A 27,238-nucleotide genomic window follows, 5' to 3' on the forward strand; every position below is an offset into this window, starting at 1 on the left:
GTGTGTGTGTGTGTGTGCGCTCGCGCGAAGTACATATATTATTATGTATTTATATTATAAATACAAATAATATATTATTATCTAATAATATATAATGGGGATCCGTCTTAATAAACAAATAAACCCCCTTTAACCCAACCATAAGTTGCTTGGAAAACAACAAGAGAAATCCATAACTAGCATACAATGCTACGAATGAATATGATAAGAATATCAGAAGAATATAACATAACAAATAAGAAAGTCGTTAAGAAGCCCCCCAGGGCTCTATCCTTAGCCCACACCTTTTTGTCCCTCTACCCCAAATCTCTTCTTTTTGCCGAACGTTCGCCTATACTTTGACCAAATTGTTCACCTATTATGACATGCCTAGAATGGGGACTCTAGGGCTCAAGTGGTTAACCAATTAAAACCGGGAAAGCAACCGTGTCATTTTAGATTGAGCTATAGGCCTACATATCAACATGAGTTTTTCAGAAAACTCTTACGATTTAGAACAGTGGTTCTCAAAAATAGCAGATATACAAGCTCACAGCACGTCACTTCGTGCCGAGCTGCGAGCTTGTATATCTGCTATTTTGAACACTTTTGAAAAAATTTGAAAGTGCAATTGTTTTGAATGTTTTAACAGCAATCTAATCGGGGGGGGGGGGGGGGGGGGGCTCCCTGGTGCCCAAAAAAAGGCCACATACATATCATTTTGGAGGTCCTTGGCACGAAAACGTTTGAGAACTACTGATTTAGAAGGCATTTGTACAATGGGCCGAAACTGTGCACACACACTCCCTGGATGCCAATTCAGAACCTTTGCCCCAAATTCTTCACATGGGCCTGTTATATAGCACCAACACTTTTTTTGACAGTACTCCTACAGATTTTGCCCAAACGTCACGCAAATCGGTACACAGTATCTCTATAGTCATTACACGAAATTTTGAAAAAAATGCCTCAAATCATGAACACAGCATGCAATTTCCGTGAAATTTTGCACACACATTCCGACCAACTGATGAAGACGGATACGGACACATTCCAGCCTGATTGGCAAATTCCGAACATTGCTGCCCCACACTATCCTACCTGACGTTGGTGGTAATCGGTTCAGTGTGAGATTAGCTCAGACAGACAGACAGACAGACAGACAGACAGACAGACAGACATAGACCGTATCATAGATGACTAGCAATCCTACAGAGCAACGCCGTAAAAACCTTTCCCCTCAGAAGTCAAAGAGTGCGGGTCAGAGCATCCATCAGGCCAATAGAGTCAGGGCCAAAGGGCACGTGAAATACAATGTTCTAAATAGCATTGAACCGAGGGTGTAAGTCAAGACGAAATAAAAGAGGAAAAAAAAGAAATCATTCTGGAAGCAAAATACTGTCTATTCAATCCAAGATAGCTGGCGTCTAGCCTTTGATTCGTCTTGGGGACCCATGTTGCCGCTGTTGATTGAAAAGGGGCCGGCGGAATGAAGGGACACATAACACAATCCACCGGGTCCACTTGTCCCCAGGAGGAAGGCTATTCTGGACACAGTCCACTACAGCGGACCCCAACAGATGAAAGCAGTAATAGATAAGTGTTTGAAGGAAATTGAAGGGAATAGTGGTACCGTATGTGTATGTGTGTGAAGAGCTACACTGTGGACCAACTGGAAATAAATAAATAAATAAAGGTCAAAGAGGATATACACGCCATGTTCTACAGTAGGCTACAAAAAAAACGGAAATATTTTTGTCGTACAGCAAAAATAACGCTATCGCAATTGCGACATGTTGTGAGCTTGTAGATTGAATATTTTCGCCATACGACACCAGCGTAAAACATTTATTAAGCATATGGGCCGAGGCTATTTTGGGGCATTTTCGCCTATAATAATATACCCAAAATATTACATATGCAATGAAAAGTAATTTCACCACACACCACATTTCCATGCTGAAATAATCAAGTTCAAGGTTACAGAACATGTGATCCATGTATCGTTTACCGTACAATATAAATACTGTGAATTCATGTTTCCAACTGTTAACAAGGCCTGGTCTCAAAACCAGTGGCTGATTCAAAATTATGTGCACACATTTACTCATTATGGCCTTGTGGCGTTGAGACACAGGACATGCTGCTGACTTTTCTCTTCCACTTTGATACTGGCTTTCGCCAGTGCCATTTGTGCGGCACAACGTAGGCCAACGCTAATTACACATGAATAGCAGTGTGGTGCAGTGTTAGTCATTAGCCTTTCCTTTTGAAAAGGAGATGGGGTAATATAAAATACATTGGCTGACATTAAACATTAAGAAGCCACTCTGATATTCCACAAAACAAGCCCCCAGGGCTGCATCATCCACTGACTGAGTGTTAGCTTACCACACACACCAAAAAACTGGGTGTGCTTTAAAGATTTAGTGTTGACTCCATCTTATCTCCCCCCCAGCTGGATCAAGTGACTGAGGGTGGAGACGGAGGCTGGAAAAGTCTCAGCAGCAGTCTGCATTATTATGGCCGTGTTTGTTCTTAACCCTTTCAGATCGGGGACGCATCTGTGTTATTTTCAGATTTCTTTGGGCTATTCAAAAATAGCAGAACTACAAGCTCGTAGCGCGGCACCGAGTGCCGCGCTATGAGCTTGTAGATCTGCTATTTTTGAAAAATCGTGAAAAATGTGTGCAAATCTTTGAATAAATGTTTTTTTAACCAAACATTTTAACTCAAATCTTCTGGGGGGATTCTACAAATGTCTTCTAAATCCTAACATATTTTTCTTTAAACGTATGTTGCTATAATATCAGTGGTTCTCAAACTGTTTTCATGCCAACGACCACCAAAATTATATGTATTTGGCCGCGGACCCCCATCTCAAAATATTACAAAGAAATAATAATAATACAAAGAAATCTAAAAATGACACAGAGAATGCGTCCCAGGTCTTAAAGGGTTAAGCAGCCAATGAATGCAGTTCCTTTTATATCCCTGGATGTGTGTAGACTATACATAATACAAGCACAGATAATCACACCGCTGAACATACAGGCTAGACGTCACAGACAAACATGCATACAGCTGGTCTTCTCTGGCTGACGTCTTACTTCATTCACACAATGCACTGTAAAATATGGGGTGTAAATTTAAAACGGTGGTGTAAGTGATATCTTTTAAGTGTTAAATAGCTCGACTATGTTCCAGTATATAGTGTTTGCTCAGTGACAACGGTGTCCTCATCTTTACAGCTCTTTAATAAACAGAAAATATATTTTCAGGTCAGGATACCAATTTGGTTCTATTTGTACACGTACAGAGTTAAATCAACACCAAGTATTTTACTGTGTACTGTGCATGTCTTGATTTGAGCTCTTACACTTAATATAATCCACTTATTTTACACCTTGTCTGCTATACATCAACATATAGCTAGACCTGTCTCTAGACACTGATAATGTGATTCAATCAGTTTGACTGAAATACTGCAGACGTGGCAAAGCTACAGGCTTAATAAATGAGCTGATGACATTGCATTGTGATATGGGGCATGTAGGCCTACTTGTTGCCTTATCTGATCTTAACACTGCAGCATCACATGTGAATATCATTTGAAAAAGACCATAAAACACATAATTAATATGTCATGACATCCAGCATTACTCATGAATTCCATACATCTACGCCCTGCATAATTTTTCATGAGATTTTAAGCTGCCGGTATGAGCAGAACTACTGTTCTGGGGGGGGGGGGATCTCATATACGAGTACAAACACTGCGCAAATACGTAATTTCTCAACAGAAAGATCATGGTGCACACAAAAAAAGAGAAGCTGCCTTCAAAGCATCCACTGATCACTGTACATTCTTATATTCTTTGTGAGCAACGCATTAGCTTTGATGCGGCGAGGTCGCTTTAGTGACGAGCTTTGATGTGACAGGGTTAATGTAGAAATGGGCCATAATTGGACATTACAGGGTCTCTGGGTCTCTGCAAAACTATATATAGTGCACAAGGGGGCCTGTGGCCTGCTTTTTTGCTACGATGTGGGGAGTAAAGCTGATTAGGCCTCAAAAGACTGAGCTTGCCCAGAGGGCATTAGGGGAAGCTATGCATGTACTGAACCAACTTTAAGGAGCTGCCATCCATGCATTCATCCACGAGTTACTCCAGCGGAAACATCACAGAAAAAAAAAAATCTAAATCCCAAAAAAGAAATGTGTCAAGACGGAGAATGACACAGTCAGCATAGAGAGTGCATTAGAATTAGCATACATTTCTACAGCGGTGGAAAGTAACTAAGTACATGTACTCAAGTACCGTACTTAAGTACAATTTTGAGGTATTTGTTTTACTTTAGTGGAGTATTTTCAATTTTCGATACGTTTTACTTCTACTCCACTACATCTCAAAGGCACATATTGTTTGCCTTTTACTTCACTCTACTACAATTATTTGAAAACTTTACTTACTAGTTACTTTGTAGATCTTTATTATTATTACAAATCATGCATTAACCAATTCATCCCTACACTTTGGCAAGCGGCACGTTGTGAGCTTGTAGGTCGGCTATTTTCAAAAGACATTCTACGCAATGAGTACTTTTACTTTTGGTACTTTAAGTACATTTTGATACCAATACTAAGTATTTCTACATTGTGGTATTAATAATTGATACACATTTTTTTTAATACTTTGTCCACCACCGTTTCTATATGCCAATAACACCTAAACACCTGATGAAAGGATGAATTAAAAAAAAGAAGAAAAACAAAGGCTCTGCTAACTTCTGGTTAGTATTCCTATGTCTTAGAGAACACATTTCTACCAGTGGACATTAATCCACAAAGTGACCCAGTGTGGCGAATGCTTTCTAAATATATGGCCATTGTTTGGTCTTCTTGTCCTCTGTCGGTGACAACTAAGAGAACACGGGAGGAAAGACATTGTCTTTATGCCACTCAAGCCCTCCCAGCGGAGCCCAGTTGCTGCAAGGGGCTTTGGGAGAGATTAAGGTGCCACAAACAAAAGCCAACATAAGACAATAACGCCTTGGCAGTGGAATTCGGTTTCCATTTCTTGGTTTTGTTTTGCCTATCAATCCATCTCCAGGTACTGTAGGCACAGTAGTTCTTCTCAAAATGGCCTAGGGGTCGTTCAGAGGGTTCCAAGGGATCAGAAGCTAAAACAAATAATACTTGCCCCATTCAATCCGGGATACCATCTGTGTGATTTTATACTTTGGCTATTAAACAAATAACAGATATGCAAGCTCATAGCGCGTGACTTTGTGACTTCGTGCTATTTTTGTAAAATCTTAAAAATGTGTGCACAACTTTGAATATATATATTTTTAAAGCGAACATTTTTAACTCAAATCTTTGCTTCTGGGGGGTTCCTGGAACAAAATATTTTGAGGTGGGGGTCCGCAGCCAAATCCATATCATTTTAGGGCTCCATGACATTAAAAAGTTTGAGCACCACTGATATATCGTCATAATTTTTTCAGAAAACCATTTTAGATTTAGAAGATATTTGCCTCAGGTCTTAATGGGTTGAGTTAGAAACCAACCATTTTGGTTACATTTGTACACTCTCAGAGATATGGGAATCAGTGGCCTGGTGCAAACCAAAACTGGGGGGGTCCTTGAAATGAAAAAGTTTGAGAACCACCGCTGTGGCAAACAAGCCCACGTGGTGAGGTCACTCGGTGTCATGGACTTAAGGCAATGTTTTTGGGTTACAAAGGTCATGTGCTCATGCATGGATAAGTTGTGCTGCAGGAGACCAAAATCCTATTCCATCAAAGTCATGGTAACACTGTAACCGTTTTCTAAAGCAGTATCGTGGACTATTTGTCAAATGTTTGAAAAGCTTCACGGTAAAAAAAAACACCAGAAACACCCACAGAATTATGCATATTGCAAATAGTTTGAAATATTACAGACCTTATGCTCGAGCAGCTTGACAATGCTTTGGTTTAATACCTGTAATTCACCCACACAAAGCCCACTTTAATACCATTGAGCGGGTATAGCGAAAGATCACAAACCAGTGTTTTAATGCTATTCAAAAAGCTCCACTTGCTGCGAATAAGGAACTTTAGGTTTAAGGTTAGGCACTTCATTATCAGTTTAGTTTATCAGTCATCATGACAGCTTCCAGCATAACATAAAAGTTACGTATGACGATTACGAACGCTAACGGCGACGTGCTTTGATTTAATAAACACCAGTAATGTGTTGCACTGTAGCCAAGGCTAATTCACCCATTACATAATGAATGCTAGATGACAGCTATCTTTTAACATATACTCTGTCAAAGCTGGCAGATTGTCTTGGTGTGTTTATCCCGTGCATGTGCAGTCATCCATCAACAGTCAAGCCTGAGTTAATAGTTATACTAAGCTGTGCTCCGGTGTCGCACATAAAAAATAGCACAAGTCCCGCAGATGTGACATTCGTCCATGGACATTATTAAATTCTCCCATGTGAACTGTCCTCAATTTGGTGTTGTATGCCCAGGGCTGGGCTGGAGGGAGCAGTGGGGTCGACGGTGTCTCTGTCCAATATTCAGTTACCAGTGGTGGAAAAAGTACTAACATGTTTTACTTGAGTAAAAGTATCAATACTGCCATGCAGAAACACTCTGTTACAAGTAAAAGTCCAGTAATCAAAATTTACTTGAGTAAAAGTACAAAAGTATTGACATCAAAATGTATTTAAAGAACCAAAAGTGAAAGTACTTATTATGCAGAATGTCCAATTTCACAAGTTTCCAAATGTATAAAATTAGAAGTTCTGCCCGCTACGCGGGCAGAATTCTAGTACCCACCCCCCTAACCCCCCCAAAGAAAATGTCGTTTGGGGGTACAAAATCATGGGATAAAAAATAAAAAAAAACAGAGGGTCAACCCCCCCCCCCCCCCTTAGGGGTCCCTGGAGACCCTGGGGTCTCCAGACCGTGACCTACAGACACGGCGAAGGAAAACTGTGAAGCCACAGCCACGCATGCAAGATGTTGCACATGAACTCTGCAGCCGCACTGAGGCGCTCCAACACAAACACTCTGACATTAAGCTTCACACAACAAACATCAGCAGCACACACAACATTCACCACAATGACAAACAAATTATGTCCGCGCAAAAATAAGCGAGGGCTCGCTTATTTTGTCTTTCCCTCCCTCCCTCTCTCTCTCTCTCTCTCCCTCTCTGTCTCTCTGTCTCTGTCTGTCCGTCAGCGAAAATTCTCTCTCGCTGTTTGGCTGACTATTCTCTCTCTCCCACCCTCCCTCCCTGTGTGTGTGTGTGTGTGTGTGTGTGTGTGTGTGTGTGTGTGTGTGTGTGTGTGTGTGTGTGTGTGTGTGTGTGTGTGTGTGTGTGTGTGTGTGTGTGTGTGTGTGTGGTGGGGGTGGGGCGGGGGGGACAGCCATGACGCAACGGGACTTTTGAGATGGCCATGCCCAAAATAGGTTGACTTATTCGGATACATGCGTGTGATTGGCCGCCCCTGCCGGTTCTCTGAATTTGTATTTTTAAATAGGCTCTGTCATGATTAATTGACCACACATATGAAGTGAAACAACAAAATTCTATCCAAACGATATGTTATAAGTGAATTCTGTGCCTCAAAGAAGAAGTTTGAGAGCATTTTATAAGCTAAAATAAGAAGTGAAGGCACTCGCACCCTGACTCGCATTAACAACAATGGCTGCCGTTCGTCTTTTGTCTTTTGTCGAAAGTGTGTCGACGCATGCGCAGTGCGCAGCTTTGTGTTTTTTCATGAAGCTGGTTGCTTGTTGCTCGCGCACGATCTGGCAACAGCGGTGCATACGCATGCGCAGTGCGCAGTTTTTTTTTCCCGTTGATTTTTTCCCGTTTTGCCCTTTCAGCCAGTTTGCGGATTGTAGTATAGATGTATACAAATCTTTTATGTGTCGCAGCGTGACGCAATGTGAGCTTATAAATCATCTATTTAAATGGCCGAAATGTATATAGGGCTGAAGTGGGTAATGTGTAATAAATAATTATCAAAATCTACAAAGTTTTTAAATAATTGCAGTGGCGTAAAAAGTACAGTATTTGCTCTGAGATGTAGTGGAGTAGAAGTATATTGGAAATTGAAACTACTCCAATAAAGTAAAAGTAACTCAAAACTGTACTTAAGTACAGTACTTGAGTAAATGTACTTAGTTACTTTCCACCACTGTCAGTTACTAATGCAGATTGTGAACCAAACCGCACAAATATGCAGTTTCTGAACACACACACATACACTTATATGATGCATTTTTGTTCTTATTGGTTAAGTATGTATAAAGAAAGCTCTTCCATTTGGCCAAATGAGGTGCAGACAGAGTCTTCGTCAACTATTATTCTTTCACATGCATAGATTTTCGAGTCTCCTAAGTTTTACTTTCTATTCACTCTTCACCAGGCAATTTCAGGCTTTCATGGCCAGGAGGTGCTTCTGTTTTGCATTGTCGTGCACGCTGCTATCACAGCTCATGCCGAGCTGTGATTGGTCTACTTTTGAGGAGACAGACAAACTATTGTCTAGGCAGTGTTGCCCTTGGTCAAGCTGTAAAAGAAGAAGAAGAGGTGAAGGAAAAGAAGAATGGAAATCTGCAAAGAGACAGAGACCTTGCAGACCCCTCTCCACCTCCATAACCTTCAGCCTCACATCGGCTCACTGATTTACATCAGACGCGTTCCCAGTGCACAACAAGTGTGGATGAATTGTATTATGTGTCGTGAATAAAGGCAGAAGGGGGAGGGGCTCAGAGTGGGCCAGGTCTGTGTTCTTGTCATTGTGAAGGCAATAGGTTCAGCAGGTTCAACCTGCTGATCTCCATGTGTCTAGTGAGGGTGCTGCTCAAAAAGGCGGCTAGGGGGGGCCGGAGGGCCTTGAGGGGCCACCGAGCTGAGGCCAAAAAACACAATGAGACCGGGACCCCCTGAAGCCCAGAGCGCACGTGCCCTGTCCCGCTTTCCACACACAACGCATGACCGAGAGAGGACTCTCACGTCGCTGCATGCCGCTGAGCCGGGGCCAACGATAAGCCATGAAGGGGCTTTGTCAGGCCTGTCAGCCCAGTCTAAAAGCGGACCTTTTGCTATTATAGGCTTTCGGAGGCCTAGCGTCTTTTTTTTTTGTTTTTCACTGAGCCAACGGTCATTATTGTCTTTCATTGTCCCACCTTTTCATCTCATTGTTATGAAGGGTATTGTGTGGCCCGGGGGGGGGGGGGGTGGCTCTGATGTACCCTTTGCATATGATCAGTTTGACCTTGTATCTTAAACCTGACCTCTGGTGACCATGCCTAAAGCCTGGCAGAAGATTACTATTGAATAAAATCTCTCTCGCGCGCGCGCGCACACACACACAGCAATATGAACCCATGCATTATGGTAGATTCTCGTGCAGATCTCGGTCGGATGACAAATGACACGGCTGTGCAGAGAGAGAGGAGGAGAGAGAGAGAGGGGATAATTGACACTGTCTGTCTGTGTGCACGTCTGTCTGTGTATGTGCAGCAGCAGCAGCAGCGTGCATGGATGTGAAAACAAATGTGCGAGTGTACGGGGCGCGGGGGGGGGGGGGGGGGGGATCGTACGGAGGGCTGGATGGATGGTGAGAGCCGGGGCCGTTCGGAGATGTGTGCATCATCTTGGAAGGCGCTGATGGGCCCTAATGCAGAATAAGGAGAGCCAATCAACTCCAATCTATCCGCTCTGGTGCGGTGACACATTGTAGGGCAGCGTCAAGGCCAGCGTGGCTGCCACATTCCGCTGACAAATCATTACATTAGACGTGTCGACAGAGTGGGACGGTGATAAGATGGAGCAGTGTTTCATATACATTAAGAGTCCTCGCTTCCTTCTCCCTAATTCATTCCTCCCTTCGCTCCGCCCTTCACTCCGTTCTTTTTTTTTTAAGCCTCAACTGTTCACACAAAAAAAAATGCATGGCATAGAGAACAGGCTGTTGAGCGGGATCCACCGTTTTTTTCAGTCAACCTGTTCCTTCTGTTAAGACTGCTGTGAGCTCTCTTGATTGCTTACATCAGATCTCTGGCTCTCACGTGTTCCTTCATAAGGGCTTTGCAGGCAATGAATGCCACTGTAGTGACTTTACATGCCATATTTATATGAAATTAGCCACATGAACCATACGTCTACGACTCTTGACAACACTACAGTATGACGACGCATTGTGAACTTCCGTCTCCTTTACACCAAAGAGATTTGGTGTAGGGGGAAAAAAGGATCGTGCCTATTTATAGACACCTGGAGGACTCGGGTCAGAGAAGTATATAGGTTATGGTCAAATCAAATGTGTCCGCAAAAATAACGTAACACAGTGAGAAACCAATATTGGTTAACTAATAGCGATGCTTTCCACACCATTAGAATTTATTTAGAGAGTACTTGCTCTCTCTAAATTGAGCCGTGCAATTTGACAAAATGTCACACCAATTTTGTTTGGCACAGTTAATTACATAAATAGGCTTTTTACTGTTGCCAAACTGTGAAATGTTAACCTCAATTGATGTCTCCACCAAGAACGAGACAGACAGCAACAATAAATGATAGTAACACATTGACAGTTATGCAGCTGCCATGCTCTCTTTCTATGCTCAGTGATGAGGAGAGTGTCAAATCTGGCCGAGTGTAATTATTGATATAATAAGTCTGAACCTACAGTATGATGAAAAATCATATTGATAGATACAGTTAATGTTCCATGGATGAATACATGAATAATTGAGATAAAATTCCTTCTAAATAATAAATTGGTATCAAAGCACCGACCCAATGAACATACTGTACATTCCATACTAATGTAAAATTCAGGGGCGGCAGTAGCTCAGGTGGTAGAGCGGCCGTCTTGAAATCCGAAAGGTTGCAGGGTTCGATTCCTGGCTCAAGTGTCCTTGAGCAAGACACTGAACTCCTGCTCCCGATGAGCAGGTTGGTGCCTTGCATGGTTTCCTATAAAACGCCATCGAAGTGTGAACGCGGGTGAAACGTGAAATACATTGTAAAGCGCTTTGGAGAAAAAGCGCTATATAAAAATACAGTCCATTTACCATTTACCAACCCAATGAACATACATACTGCACATTCCATACCAGTGTTGAAATTCAGGTCAGTCAGTCCTGCAGCCATGGCTCTATAAGCACATCGTTTTTCAATAATCTTACACAATGATGGTGGTGTTTGAGGTGGCTGGGAGGTCAATGCCACCGTCGCCTTCGCTACCGTACCCTCTGACTGTCACAACGTCTCCTTGAGCTACAGAGTGATGCTCTTCTCACTTTGACCTCCAGGACCTCTGCTTGGGAGACTGCGGGGGGGGGGCGACTCGGCGAGGAAGAAAATTACAGGCAATATCTTCGAGGAACACCACGGACGGCTCTCTACGCCTATCGCAGCGCTCGCTCGTTGCTCGCCCGCCCGCCCTCCCATTTTTTTCCCCCGTGCAGTCTAAGTGCACTCATTATCATCATGGCAATCACCCACTCGTCATAACAATAACAGAAGGGTGTCCGCATTACTTTTTTTATTGCCCTGTGGCAGACACGCATTCCTCCCCGCAGTCTGTGTTTGTGTGCAATTGCCCGTGTGGATGAATGGTGATTGGCGTGTGGCTGCAAGTGGGTGGTGTGATTTGATTAACCCATTCAGACCGGGAACGCATCTGTGTGTAATTTTTTTGATTTATTTGGGCTATTCAAAAATAGCAGATATACAAGCTCATAGCGCGGCACTCTGTAAAATAATCGTGAAAATGTGTGCAAAACTTTTGAATATGTATCATCTAATCTTTGCTTCTGGGGATTCTACAAATGTTTTCCAAATCCTAACAGTTTTTTTTGAAAAAACGTAGGTCGCTATGATCAGTGGTTACCAAACTTTTTTCATGTCAAGGACCCCCAAAATTACATGTATTTAGCCGCGGACCCCCATCTCAAAATATGTTGTTGTATTTGAACTAAAAATGTTCGCTTACAAAAATGTATATATTCAATGATTTGCACACATTTTCATGATTTCTTTCCTCAAAAATAGCAGATCTAAAAGCACTCGGTGCCGCGCTATGAGCTTGTAGATCTGCCATTTTTTTGAATAGCCCAAAGAAATCTTAAAAATGACACAAGGATGCATTCCCGGTCTGAATGGGTTAATGGGCATGAGTGGAGACGAGCATTGTGCAGATGGAAGAGTGCGCTCGGGGGCCGGGTCACCCGGCAGGGTGTCCCTCTGCTCCCCTGCCGGGGCCCCTGTATTGTTTCCAACTGTACTCCTCCTAGGACTACTACGGCTTACCTGCTCCTTTACACAGTGTGGGGCCTTCTGTTTACAATTATCTTCTAATTAGAGCCCGGGCCATACATACATCGGCCATCGTTTTGCAGATGGTGTGTGTCGCGATTTTTAACCACTTTCAGTCTGACGTCGTCCCTCTTTTTGGGCAGTGGTGGAAATCATCAATCAAAATGTACTTAAAGTACCAAAAGTAAAAGTACTAAAATGTTTGAAAATAGCAGATCTACAAGTTCACAACGCATCGCATCGCGACGCGTTGTGAGCTTGTAGATCTGCTTTTTTCAAATAGCCTATCGTCGCCTTGCTAAACTAATGGCCTATGTAAAAATTAAAAACTGATCCAAAACAAAACTATATGATATTTCTTAATCATTTCACCCAAAATGTTTATAACAAATTATGACTATTTAAATAGAAATAACACTGTCTGTCAGTTATGTAACATAAGAGATTTAAATAGGTTTAAAATATATATATATAAATAAATCTGACTTAGGCCAAACATTTTTTAAATGGCCTAAATCAGTAAATAATTTGGTCACAAAACCATAATTTTCCTCAAAAGGTTACGCTATGTATAAAATAGGGCTGAAGTGGTTAATGTATGTTTTATAATGTAATAACTTATATGTGCAAAGTAACTAGTAACTAAAGTTTTCAAATAATTGTAGTGGAGTAATAGTACAAGTTTTGCCTCTGAAATGTAGTGGACTAGAAGTAAAAGTATAGACAATTGGAAATACTCCAGTAAAGTAAAAGTACCTCAAAATCGTACTTAAGTACAGTACTTGAGTAAATGTACTTAGTTACTTTACACCACTGCTTTTGGGCATGTCATTAGATCAGATCTACAAGCTCACAACATTGTGTTGTGTGTATTTTAGATGTACTTGTTCACTGTATAATCAAAGTTGAATGTTCTTTTCATATAGGCCTATTGAAGTTTAATATATATTGCTACTTAATACAAAAAACTCATTGGTGGGCTAGGACTCGGCATTGGACCCAAACATCTGGCATCTACTTCTAATACCCTTTTCCCCCCCCAGACAGATCGTTTCATTTTGTTCTATTTGGGCCATTTCTGGGTGATGGAGAGTTTTTGGACTATGGAGATGGTCCACCGGAACAGCTTGGTCAAGGGCACCCTGATATGGTTGTTGTTTGAGAGCGGGTATACAGTAGCTCCGCTCGCACCAGCCTGATGCACCTCCTACTCTGTGTACTTTGCCTGGTGCTGCTTGCAACAAGAAAGGGAAAGTAAAGGGGGTTTGGGGACACGGCTGTGCTACTGGCAGATAAAGTATCTCACTTCTCCTGAGGTACTGTTGAAGGTGGGGAAAGGGCAACGCGCTCACTTTTCTTCCTCCTCCTCCACAAAGGCAGAGGGGGGTCCGGCGCAGGCTCGCAGTGGTACCCTGTACTCTGCCAGATTGCCAGCCAATTAACCCGTTAAGACCGGGAACGCATCTGTGTGTCATTTTTTGTTTCGATTTCTTTGGGCTATTCAAAAATAGCAGATATACAAGCTCATAGCTATGAGCTTGTAGAGCTCATAGCTATGAGCTTGTAGATCTGCTATTTTTGGAAAAATCTTGAAAATGTGTGCTAGCCTTTGAATATTATGTTTTTTTAAAGTGAACATTTGTAACTCAAATCTTTGCTTCTGGGGGGATTCTACAAATGTCTTCTAAATCAAATCAAAAACAGTTTAAAAAAAAAATGTATGTTTTTATGATCAGAGATTCTCAAACTTTTTCATGTCAAGGACCCCCAAAATTATATGTATTTGGCCGCGGACCCCCATCTCAAAATATATTGTTTCAGGGACCCCCAAAAGCAAAGATTGGAGTTACAAATGTTCGCTTTAAAAGAATATATATATTCACAGATTTTTTTCAAAAATAGCAGATCTACAAGCTCATGCTATGAGCTTGTAGATCTGCTATTTTTGAACAGCCAAAGTGTAAAATAATGCTTTTTAGCTCAAATAAAAAAAATGACACAGATGCGTTCCAGGTCTTAATGGGTTAAAGGTTATCAGAGCTCAAAATAAAAAGTCCTGCCGGGCCGCTTGCCTAGGAACCCTCTAAATATATATTGCCTCACCAGCCTTTACTACTGTCTGACATCCGAGAGTTAGAGAGGAAGTAGACTGGCTTCTGTGCATGTGCGTTTTGATAAGCTATGAGGGAGAGAAAAAAAGCCGGACAACTGTACAAATCACCACAAGGGCCTCCTTATCTTCAATGCTTTTTTTTTTCTTTTGCAAAATAGGATAGACCTCCTGAATCAAATCGCTTGGGGCACAACGCACGCACCTGAACAATGTCGCCTAGCGGCTGAATGAGAGAATACCTTTGGCACACACACACACACACACACACACACACAGTGGTGGAAAGTAACTAAGTACATTTACTCAAGTACTATACTTAAGTACAAATTTGAGGTACTTTTACTTTACTGGAGTATTTCCAATTGTCTATACTTGTACCTCTACTCCACCACATCTCAGAGGCAAATATTGTACTTTTACTCCACTACAATTATTTGAAAACTTTAGTTACAGTACTAGTTACTTTGTAGATAACTTAAGAAACATACATTAACCACTTTAGCCCCATTTTATACGAAGGCAATTTGAAAATAGCCTATGTACAAGCTGCGACGCGTTGTGAGCTTGTAGATCTGCTATTTTCAAACATTTTAGTACTTTTACTTTTGGTACTTTAAGTACACTTTGATGCCGATACTTTTGTACTTTTACTCAAGTACATTTTTAATTCTGGACTTTTACTTGTAACACAGTATTTCTATATTGCAGTATTGGTACTTTTACTTCAGTAAAGCATTTGAATACTTTTTCCACCACTGCACACACACACACGCCGCAGACAACACAACGAAGAGGCTGCCAAGACGATATTGAAATCCAGTCCTCTTTCATTCACTCGTCACTGCCGAGGCCCACGCCTCCTCCTACTTCACAGAATGAAAACCGAGAGACAAAAGACAACAGGACAGCGGGAGACGTCAGATAAAAAGGATAGGGCGGGGGCAATGTCAGCGCCGATTGGGGCTCGACGCTGCCAAAGCGATGTGTCTTCACCTCAAACGGCTGGCCTCCCCCGTTTTGCAATTACTGTGCTTTCTCCAACATGGAGAAAAAGCGAAAACAATGACTAAACAGGGAGCCTCGGGGAAGATCATCAATCATAGTTTAAGACAAAGGCTAGAGGAAAGGAGGGTGGAGCCGGGGAGACTTCGCCAAAGCCATGTCCCACACCATCTATTATGAGAGGATGAATGGGTGGTCTCTGCGGGTCCAAAGTGAGAATGAGGTGACACCGACGTGTGCCAAAGGACTCTATGCAAAGCTTCAAAACAGGGTCACCGGGCTACCCACCAGACACAGAAAACAGATGAATGGTGCAGCAAAATGTATTCTGCACGTGCCTGCACAGGGAAAGTAAGAGCAAGACATAAAAACAAAAAAAAACTAAAGGCACACGCCCAAAGAGTGGATATATTTGGCCTCGCACAAGTGCACACCTGCACGCTTTTTACTCTATCAACCCAACTCAAACGTCATTTATAAAGCCCGTTTTACAACGACCAAAGGTCGACCAAAGTGCTGTACACGGACAGAATGAAGAAACAAAGACAAAGAAAAACAGATTAAGACCAGAAGACAAAACGAGGCATAACAAATAATACATTACAAACAGAAATAAAAAGGGCTAAAAACGGCATTACAAACGGTGTCAAAGGCCACTGTGAAAAAAAAAAGTCTTCAATAAAGATTTAAAGGCTATCAGAAAAAAAGAAAAACTAACAGACAACACGGACATCAGTCTCACCTGAATGAGTGATTCGCTCAGTCGTTCCTCGTCTACCTGCAGCACAATGTCCCGAATCTCTTCATAAGGCAGCCGGAACGAGCCCAGGAAAATTGCTGTTGTGATGGAAAAAGGGAAGAGAGAGTCATTTCCCCCCTCTTATTTTTTTTTATTAGACTGCAGGGTTCAAAGAGACATTTCGGCACTCATCGCTCGCTCAGACAAAATGACCACAGACCTAACTTGTCACATGGAAAAAAGTAATACACTTTATTTCTGCCCCCAGTGGGATTGTTTGTGTCATCCTGACAGGAATTGGGAGAGAACACATCAAGATTTACTGGTTACAATGAAAGGTGGCAAAAGTAATACCATTTCTAAAAATATATTGATGATGTCAGTCTTTTCCAAATATGGAGTGACGGCAGTACGGTGGATCTGACATATTGTAAATAAACAAAATGTGAATTAATGTTCACACAAAAATGAAATGATTCGTAAAATCGTCGAACATATCAGGGGATTGTCTTCCTTCCATGGCCTGCAGTACTTGCATCGTGCACAGGAACGCGGGGCTGAATTCCGTTGTAGTGGTTTGTAAGATTAGCCACGGACGTACACACAAATATGCAGCACACACACACACACACACACACACACACACACACACACACACACACACACACACACACACACACACACACACACACACACACACACACACACACACACACACACACACACACACACACACACACACACACACACGCGTATGAAAAAACCCATATGGCTCAGAGGTGTTGATGAGCACTCACTCGCGTCTGCTTTTCCTTCACTCTAGCATGCGGTCAATCATCAGGCTCTATGCGGCAGCCATTTTGGCATGAAATCCATGGGCCTCTACTTACTTCCTTCACAGGTGCTACCGACGATACTGATGCTACAAAAACATTGATCAGTTAAGGCTCTGTTCCATTTAGTGTAGCAGAGTGTTTTCCAGCAGTGAGCCAACAAGCACACTAGTCTAGCAGCACTCTGCCTCTGTTTGACCCGAATGGAACACAACCGTAATCAGTATCGTCAGCCGGTCACACCTGTGAGGCAATCATTTGATGACCAGCCGTCTCTATCCGGTAGGAGACACAAAGAGTCTCCTACATACTGTAAGCATCAAATTGTAAGCATCAAAATTATTGGCTCAGGAATGCCACAAAAACAAAGAAAAACTCCATGAATTCAAGGCTTCATGGGGTGTGTAATTGATAGGAAATAAAGATTTTTTTTGGGTGAACTACTCCTTTAAGCCCTGTAGGCTATACCTCATTGCACTGTGAATAGCGAAAATACTGTAGCCTATCTACAAGCTGACAACGTGCCACGACGCTGATCTGTTGTTGCAAATATTTGAGCAATTTCAGCTAAAATTGACATGCCCAGAATAGGGATGCCAGGTTGAACGTAGTTAATTAAGACTATACACCTTCATTACAGTCAGTGTGTGGTAGATTAGGTTGCAACCATGGCCTTCAGAGACCAGGCCCATGAACAGAAGGTTGGGAATGTGTGAGGAAACATTTTGGCAGGAAGAAACGTGTCGTTCTGTGTGCGAATGAAACACCTTTTTTTGTATCCTTGTGACATAATCTTTCTAGCACAATTATTGCCCGCTATGGTAATGGTGGCAATAAGTCCTTCATTTAACCCATTGAGACCTGTTGATTTGAGCTAAAAAAGGTATTATTTTACACTTTGGCTATTCAAAAATAGCAGATATACAAGCTCATGGCGCGGCACAGAGTGCCGCGCTATGAGCTTGTAGATCTGCTATTTTTGAAAAATCATGAAAATGTGTGCAAATCTTTGAATATATATATTTTCAAAGCGAACATTTGTAACACAAATCTTTTCTTCTGGGGGTCCCTGGAACAAAATATTTTGAGATGGGGGTCCACGTCCAAATACATATAATTTTGGGGGTCCTTGACATTAAAAAGTTTGAAAACCACTGACATAGCAACATACGTTTTTTTTCAAAAAACTGTTAGGATTTAGAAGACATTTTGTAGAATCGGAACCTTAGGCCTTAATGGGTTAAATTGTATTTCGATTTTTCGAAAAGGTACAACAGTAAGGCATGCTGTACATAGCAACGGCATTGTGTGTAAGTATATCAGAGGAATGCTTTGGATGAAAAGGCATAACATACTGTAGAAGGTTTATATATTGCAATTTTTGCTGTAGATCTTTCACTGGCGGCGGCTGGCAGTCCCATAGCGTGCTCTCCAAAAAAAACGTGTTTACTTGTTTAGTACTCGCAAATATACTGCTACATTTTAATGAGGCATTAGATTTCAGCTCATCTTTTTCAGCAATTAGTATACCTTACACGTCTTAAGACTTTGTTGGGGGAAGTTTCTTTCTCTTTTTTTTTCTTTGAACATGACAGATGCAATCAATTATACATTGAAATTCACAGGTTTACCAAAGCTGCCAATGCATTCATAATATTCATGAGATTTTCCTGACTCTGGGCACTTTCCCTAAAGGAGGAAATGCTTGGGATAGAGAAGGAAGGGGCAAGTAGTACGTAAACTTTGATCCTGTTTAACAATCACACATTGCATTCACGTCAGTCACGTTCACGTCATTAAATCAGTAGCCTCGGAAACCCATGCATTTTTTTTTGTTACAAAAAAGAAAAGCCTGGGGGAGCGATGCACGAACGATGGTCTTGGACCTTGTTATCTCCCTACCAATCAGAGTGCAGAGGGGCGTCGCTCTAAATTTGGTGACGTCAGCGTGTTCCGTGCACAGGCCGAGGGGGGGAGGGGAGGGGAGGCGGGGACATAGATTGGTGAATCAATAGGAAGCCACGCACAAATCCAGGCGGCTGTGTTTGGGTCCGCCCTTCAAGACCATGGATTGAGCTCGTAGCCTCAGGCTATTAAATCAGTGGTTCTCAAACTTTTTCATGTCAAGGACCCCCCCCAAATTGATATGTATTTGGCCGCGGACCCCCATCTGAAAATATGTTGTGCCAGGGACCCTCCATACAAGATCTGTTTTAAAACGTTAAAAAAATATTCAAAATGTATTTTTTTTTTTTGTTGCAAGATTCTTTTTGAAAATAGCAGATCTACAAGCTGTAGATTGGCTATTTGGTGATGGCTATCTGGTGATGTGCTGCAGTGTTTTAACCCATTAAGACTGCATCTGTGTCAATTTTAGATTTCTTTGGGCGATTAAAACAATAGCAGATCTACAAGCACCGAGTGCCACGCTACGAGCTTGTAGATCTGCTATTTTTGGAAAATCTTGAACATTAAATGTTCAAGATTTTTCAAAAAAACTAATTTTTGCAAATCAATGTATATATATATATATATATATATATATATATAATTATTTTCTTTATAATTCTGAAAACTTAGGTCAGGATTTAGAGGGCGTTTTTAGAATCGAGCTCAGGTCTAAGACTGCGGAGGAAGAAGAGTTGTCTCACTGCCTTGGCCCGTTGCCCACCCGATGTGACCGTTGATGTGAACCTGATGTGAACGTTGCCCACCTGATGTGACTGACCAGTGGTGAACACGAGGACCTTGAAGCCCAATGCACAGTCTCCACTGGCAGTCCCGTCGCTGTGAACGGGGGGGCTACGCTGCTCCCTGCGGCCTACAATCTTCTCATTTTGTTTTGCTGACGTCAAGATGGGAGGCTTGCTCTCCGTAGGCCGTCCCATCATTGTCAGCGATCAGGGGCCTTGACGACCACGGTGTCGTCAGCAAACGTGGGAGTCATGGAGTTTTGAGCCGCGTGTGGCCCACACAGTCGTGGATGGAAACGGCAGTGCGGGGGGGATTTAACCCATTAAGACCTGGAACTGTGTCATTTTTAGATTTGAGCTAAAAAGCATTATTTTACACTTTGGGCTATTCAAAAATAGCAGATATACAAGCTCATAGCGCGGCACCGAGTGCCGCGCTACGAGCTTGTAGATCTGCTATTTTTGAAAATTTGTGAAAATGTGTGCAAATCTTTGAATATATATATTTTCAAAGCGAACATTTTTAACTAAAATCTTTGCTTCTGGGGGTCCCTGGAACAACATATTTTGATGGGGGTCCACGGCCAAACACATATCATTTTGGGGGTCCTTGACATGAAAAATATTGAGCACCACTGATATAGAAACATACGTTTTTCAGAAAACTGTTGGGATTTAGGAGACATGTAGAATCGGCTTCAGGTCTCAATGGGTTAAGTCAGTGAGTCAGCGTGGAGGTGGCGCTGCCTCGCCTGGTGCCAATCCCCACCACCTGGGGTCCGTCTGTCATGGAAGTCCAGGATCCACAGTCGCAACAGGGCGGTGCAGGAGTCCTTGATCTCAGAAGCTTGGTGACGAGCTCAGAGGGAGCGATGCGGAACCGTATAGCCAATGAACTGCATTCTCACATATTATCACCTCTGTCGGCTGTTATATACTTTTTCAGGATTCAAATAAAAAAAAACAGCAAAAGCAGCAGATCGACAAGCTCAAGCTTGCGCTTCTGCTACCGTTGATCATTTTGTGGGACACTAATAGTCTGATCAAGTAGGGCGTTAATTTACGAAAAGACACATAAAGTTAAATAATATGTGTTCCTCAGTTCCAGGTGGGAGAGCAGTGTGGAATAGGGCCTCAAATATAGGTTTTTGATTTGTACAATAATAATCATTACTTTTATTATTAATAAAAAATACACCGTGAGGCACTGTGAGCTTGTAGGTCTGCTGTTTTTGCCATTTCTGTTACTATAAAAAAACAAACGATTATTTTATCGAAATCGATAATTTGTTCTAACCGATTAAATTGATGATTTAAATTAACCGTTACAACCCTAGTGTGGCGCGTGAGGGAGATTGTGTCGTCCGTTGACCTGTTTTGTCCGCAGGCCGAACTGTAGTGGGTCTAGCAGTGTGTGTGTGACAGTGAGGAGAGGTTGATACTGTATGTCAGTGTCTATCAACCTTTTTTGTGCCAAGGCACACCTGGCATAGCCAAAAAATCCCAGGGCACACCTAGATATAATTATATATATATATACGGTATATCTATATACACACACTAGGGGTGTGCCGATTTTCACATTTCACGAAACGATACGATACGATATTGGGCACACAACTTCGATACGATTTCGATACGATACGCACTTTTTTATCATGAAAATATATGGGGGAGAAAAAAAGCAAATGCAAACAAATATTTCTGTTTTTGCATTATTCAGACATGCAAACTTGTAGCTTTTCAGCTTCCACTAGCCGTTTTGAATCCATATAGGGCAATAGTGTGACACCTGACCCGAAAATAAACTGCATGTTGTCACCCTTGTCACCTCGGGGCTGTTTGCATGCCTGATTATTATTAATGTTAAAAAAAAAAAAAAAAAAAAAAAAAATGATTTTTTTTTCAAACCTCCTTCAAACGGCGCGGCACACCTCAGCAGTAGCCCCGGCCCAAAATTGGGACGTTTGCCAGGGTTGATATACACTGCTGTATGTGCCTTGACAAGACGCTCCAAGCGCCTCACGCGGTAACACGGTCACTGTAAGTGCAACAGGCCGGCAGTCGTTCAGGCAGAGAGGTTTTGTTTTCTCAGAGACGGCTACGATGGTGGTCTTTTTTCGAGGCTATTATGGAAGTGATAAATAATACCCTCTCTAGGGACCATCATGTGTCATTTTGGTACCATTTGTAGTCCACTCTCTGGGTTAGATTAACACAGAAGATTGTACTGTGCATGTTTTTTTCTCGCTTCACTTCCTTGGAAAAGCACAACCCTCACTACCATTGCACGTGTGCATTTTACTTGTGTTTTAAGGTTGAATTAATCCCTGTTTGCAACCTTTATTTCCTATCCAGTATCCTTCTCTCTCTACCACTTACTGTGCACAGATGGGAAGGCTTACACCAGCCGCCCCCTCAAAAGCTATTATTTCAGCTGGGCCTTGACTAGTATCCAAATCGTGTTGAAAAAAACACATCCTTCATCCTTCATGAAATTTCAGACCCACATTATCTTAAGTTGTGGAAAATGACGGGAGTGGTAGGATTTATGGTTGACGTTGACGAAGGGGGGCCTGGTTACACTGCTGAGTATTATATAGTCCAGTGCTTCCCAAACGGTGAGACACGTCCAGGTGTGCCTTGGGAGTTTGTGACAGCCACGCATTATTATTGCAATATATATATAGAACTATACAAAAATGTATTATCATTATAATACTATACAAATATTTTAACCACTTTTAACCTGACATTCATATTGTGAGCATGTCATTATATATGTGGGGCGGCAGTGGCTCAGGGGTAGAGTGGCCGGGTAGAGTGAACTGAAAAGGTTCCCAGTTCGATCCCGCCCCCCCAGAGTTAGTGTCGAAGTGTCCTTGAGCAAGACACTAAACCCCTAATTGCTCCCGATGAGCAGGTTGGTGCCTTGCATGGTTTCCTCTGCCATCGGTGTATGAATGTGTGTGTGAATGTGTGTGTGAATGTAATGCACAATCTACGTAAAGCGCTTTGGATAAAAAGCGCTATATAAATGCACCATTTCCAATTTCTTTACCATTTACCATATATATATTAAAAACAATATATATATATATATATATATATATATATATATATATATATATATATATATATATATATATATATATATATATATATATATATATATATATGTGTGTGAAATAGGGCTTAAGTGGTCAAACTTTACTATTAGATAGTAGATTAAAAAGATATGTCATAGAAGCTATTTTGCGCATATATGAGTACGCTGAGATTTTGACTTGTCCTTCGGTGTGACTTCAGGGCACACAAAGTTTGAAACCCACTGCTAGTACTGTATGTATGTACGAACATTACACTGCATTATCCAAAAACTGTGCATCACAGCTACTTCACTATCTGACCTGGTGAGGTTGCATGCTCATGTTCATTCTTGGAAGAACACATAGTAGGTGTGTACTCTCGCATGTGTGTGTGTGTGAGTGTGAGTGTGATTGTGAGTGTGAGTGTGAGTGTGAGTGTGAGTGTGTGTGCGTGTACGTGCGCGCGCGCGTGTGTATGTGCGCACGCCCCAGCCTTCAGTTTGAGATGCAAGCTCTTTGAGAAAAACGGCAAGCTTCATCAGACAAGCTTAGTAATGGTTTAACGTGTAATTATATGCAATGACTATAGAAGCTTACTTCTGGTGACATTCCTATTGTAGCTCCCATCTCGACCCACTCGCACACAGAGGTTGAAAAGGAGGCGTGGGGAGGGCAGTAGGGGGGGTGGGGGCTGGGGTTGACGGGGGGGAGGGTGAGGGTGCTCTTCCAAGGGCAGGCGGTGAATGTGATCTATGACGCGGTGCTGTGTGTGTCAGGGCCACTCGGGGGAGTTGTGTCACACAGCACATGTCTCCCAGCCATTGGCGCTCTGAAGGTGAGATTTTCTACACATGTTTGCTGCTTCCTGCCAAATTCAGCGCCCATCTGCCAGGGTTGTAATCAAAGATGGCAGCGCCACAAATCAACGTTGCCACAACGGCCTGTGAGCGCGGGCGCTCGCTTGCGCACGCCGCCCGACACACACACACACACACACACACACACACACACACACACACACACACACACACACACACACACACACACACACACACACACACACACACACACACACACACACACACACACACACACACACACACACACACACACACACACACACACACACACACACACACACACACACACACCTCCCCGGAATGTCATCCTTATGTTCGACGCGCCCGACCGTCCCTGACACCAGAGCCCCATATTTTCGCTGATGAACTCATTCATCTGTCATGTGCGCGTGGAACAGGCAATGATATGAGGCTCCCGTGCACTGCTGCTGTCCACGGCGTCGCGCTGCCACATAGGAAAGGAAATTATGCTCGTTGATATTTCCGAGACGTACGCCCTCAGCACATTTTGACATTCTGCTTTTGCTCTCTCTCGCTCGTGCACTCCTCACCCGTACCGTACACACAGAGTTACCTCGCACGCCCATAAATATATTCATCTTGTGTTGATGTATTCCGTCGTATATCCCTGTACTCTACGTACGCATAACAGAGGGAGCGAAGTATAAAGGAAAACAGGGGATAAAGAAGAAGGAGGGGAAGAAGAAGAAGAAGAAGAAAAAGGAGAAGAAGGAGAAGAAGAAAAATAAGAGAGAAAAGGGTGGTGGTGGGTAGGTCTGTGACCTGTGATTTTAGCATTTAACATGCATATTTCATGAGGGGTTATCAGCTAGTGTTGTTCCAACTCTGAGGTACGGGATATCCAAGCTGAGACATGCGTCTCAAAAAAAGAGGTGGGCGACAAAATAAAAATAAAAAGAAGAGGGGAGGGGGGAAAAAAAATGCTTTCTCATGCCGTGCCCATCAATCAGGAGGAGACACCACCCGATAGACAGTGAGCCCCCCCCCCCTCTCTCCCAGCAATGAATTCATACGCACACTTTATGGAGATAAGTTTGGGGAGGGGGGGTCATAAGGGGAGGAATAGGAGGGACTTGAGCTGTCGGCATGACGCTGAGGTAGAAGCTTTTTATTGATAACTTGTATCCGACTTGAGATGATTGCTGAGCAAGGGCTCCCCCCCCCCCCCCCCCCCCGACACCCCACACACACACACACACACACCACCACCTTAACACACCCGGGCAAAGCACAGGGTTGAGGTACAATACGGACAATCTGTGGTCCCTACAGGCTGCTGAGGGGGGGGGAGGGATCACGACACCTAGACATTGTGTTATGAATTTGCTTTACAAATCATTACAGATGGAGCACTTGGACGTGGTCCATTCCTACTGGCTGTGGTGGTGACCCCCCTGAACTATTGCCAAGAAAGCACTTTCCACACAGGCTCAGGTGGAGTGGTTTCCATGTTGAGGGGCTCGGGAGACATCTGTAGGGTTATGTACATTGAGTGTAATGACATACTGTAACGACACGACACTATCAGTGGCACCACTAAACCGTTCTAAAACTATTGAGAATATACAGTATGTGTGTATGTATATATATATGTATATGTATATATACATATATATATACATATATATATATATCTACGAAAAAACACAAACAGTTAAAATAATATAAGGAGATAAAGGTTTCTGCCCGACAGCAACGGTAGATTGTCCGTATATATATATATATATATATATATATATATATATATATATATATATATATATATATATATATATATATATATAAAGTATGTATGTATGTATGTATACGTTATCTCCTTTTATTATTTTAACTGTTTGTGTTTTTTTGTAGATTAACGCCCTACTGCTACAGGAAACACTACCCTTCCCCTGGCCTACTTGTTGTCAATTAGTTGTACGAGCTCTTGTCTTATTGGATCTTGTTTAGTCGATACACTTATTTGTTTTAGATCTTGCTCTTTTGATTTTCCTACTTTGTCTCATCTGTTTATGAAAGTAGGTAGCTGATATACTGCACTTTTACTTTAGCGCTATATACTCTTAGTTGCTTGCTTTAGAAGAGAATGCACTTAAAGGAGAGATCCAGACATTTTAAGTGTTATCTTTGATGTGTCGTTAGTCACTCACTTACGTAGAAAGTGGCGTTGAGTTTTTCCAGCGATTCCCCTGTCGTAATTTTTTCGACCCCCTCCGTTGGCATAATGGGAGCGCGTGCATGAGTGAAATTTGTCTATTATAACCGATGCAAAGTTATTTTTTTCTCTACTACTGCTCATTGTAGAGTCTCATGATACTCAAACATGCACTGAAAGTCCATGAGAAGCTAACGCTAATGCCGAACGAGCTAACGTACGTAAGTCACTTTGGATAGAAGCGTCTGCTAAATGACTGTAATGTAATGTACAGTGTCACACAAAAGCATCAAAAGTAGCAGACACATGCTATCTGTATATATGTATGTACACATAAACTGTATATCTTTGATTATTTGACCTGTGTTCATTTTCTTTCTTCAACTTACCTCTCCTGCTCTACCTATCTATTTATCATCTCTCTTCTCATGAAACTTATAAATGGAAATAATTTCACCGACTTCCTGTCACCTGTAAACCTGTGACGTGACAATAAAGATGATTCTGATTCATATGGTGTGTGATACGAAATGTAAGCGTATTATGTCTTCAAATACACTACAAGTTGGACTGTGAAGAATAGGGCTGCAACAATTAATCTGACTAATCAATTTCGTGGATTTTTTTTTTTAAATCATCGATTCATTGATGTGTAAATAAATTGTCATTTCATTCATTGAAAAAGTATTCTTTCATGCAATTATTCAATCGATTACTTTTTAGTGATTACTTCATTAAAATGTTTTATTAAATGTTATTATAATTGATTAAATCAATGTGTTCGATTAACTGCTGCATGCCTCTAAAGAATGTATATCGTCTCTGTCGGGGTGGAAAACTCAAGTGTTCATATGAGGACATACATGATGTAGTGCGGCTGTGGCTGAGTGGGTAGAACGGCCATCTGGGAATCGTAACGCAGACGGTTTGAACCCCCGGCTCACCCAGCCTATGTGTCACAGTGTCCTTATAGTGTCTCAAGAGCCAGACTGTTGTCTCCCTCAATTTTCAAACGCTTCCGTCATGCAGTCTGGAGCAAATGGAAAAATGATCAAGCGATAAAGCGGATGTGACGCCCGTTCCCCGCTTCCGTCTTTACAGTCGTGCACATTTGTCCTAATATAAATCAAAATAGTCTATAGCTTGCTGCTTAGCAGAAATGGAAATTCAAAAATAAAATGTACAGATATTTTAAAATATATTTTCGAGAACGTAAATAAGGAACAGATGACAGCTTCCTGCCTCGGATTTCGGGAGGTGTAGTTCCAGACTCTACTGTATATAGCAGCAGTTCTCAAACTTTTTCATGTCAAGGACCCCCAAATTGACACTTAGCCCGCGGACCCCCATTTGAAAAGATATGCCAGGGACCCCCACAAGAGAGTGATTCTCAATAGTTCGACATGCATTAGGCT

The 27,238-nt window shown here is 42.1% G+C and overlaps 1 protein-coding gene across 5 annotated transcripts in view; it reads right to left on the bottom strand.

The window, feature by feature from the left end:
* diaph2 (diaphanous-related formin 2) overlaps positions 1-27,238 on the bottom strand; it is a 688,393-nt gene that overhangs the window by 307,895 nt on the left and 353,260 nt on the right. For all 5 annotated transcript variants that reach the window (XM_080415256.1, XM_080415259.1, XM_080415257.1 and 2 more), the window contains one exon: positions 16,179-16,273. In XM_080415256.1, coding sequence (XP_080271382.1) covers positions 16,179-16,273 — 95 coding nt within the window. The remainder of the gene's footprint in view (positions 1-16,178; positions 16,274-27,238) is intronic.

The sequence above is a fragment of the Gymnoscopelus braueri genome (assembly GCF_963280865.1).
Source record: "Gymnoscopelus braueri genome assembly, chromosome: 20".
NCBI classification, from domain to species: domain Eukaryota; kingdom Metazoa; phylum Chordata; class Actinopteri; order Myctophiformes; family Myctophidae; genus Gymnoscopelus; species Gymnoscopelus braueri.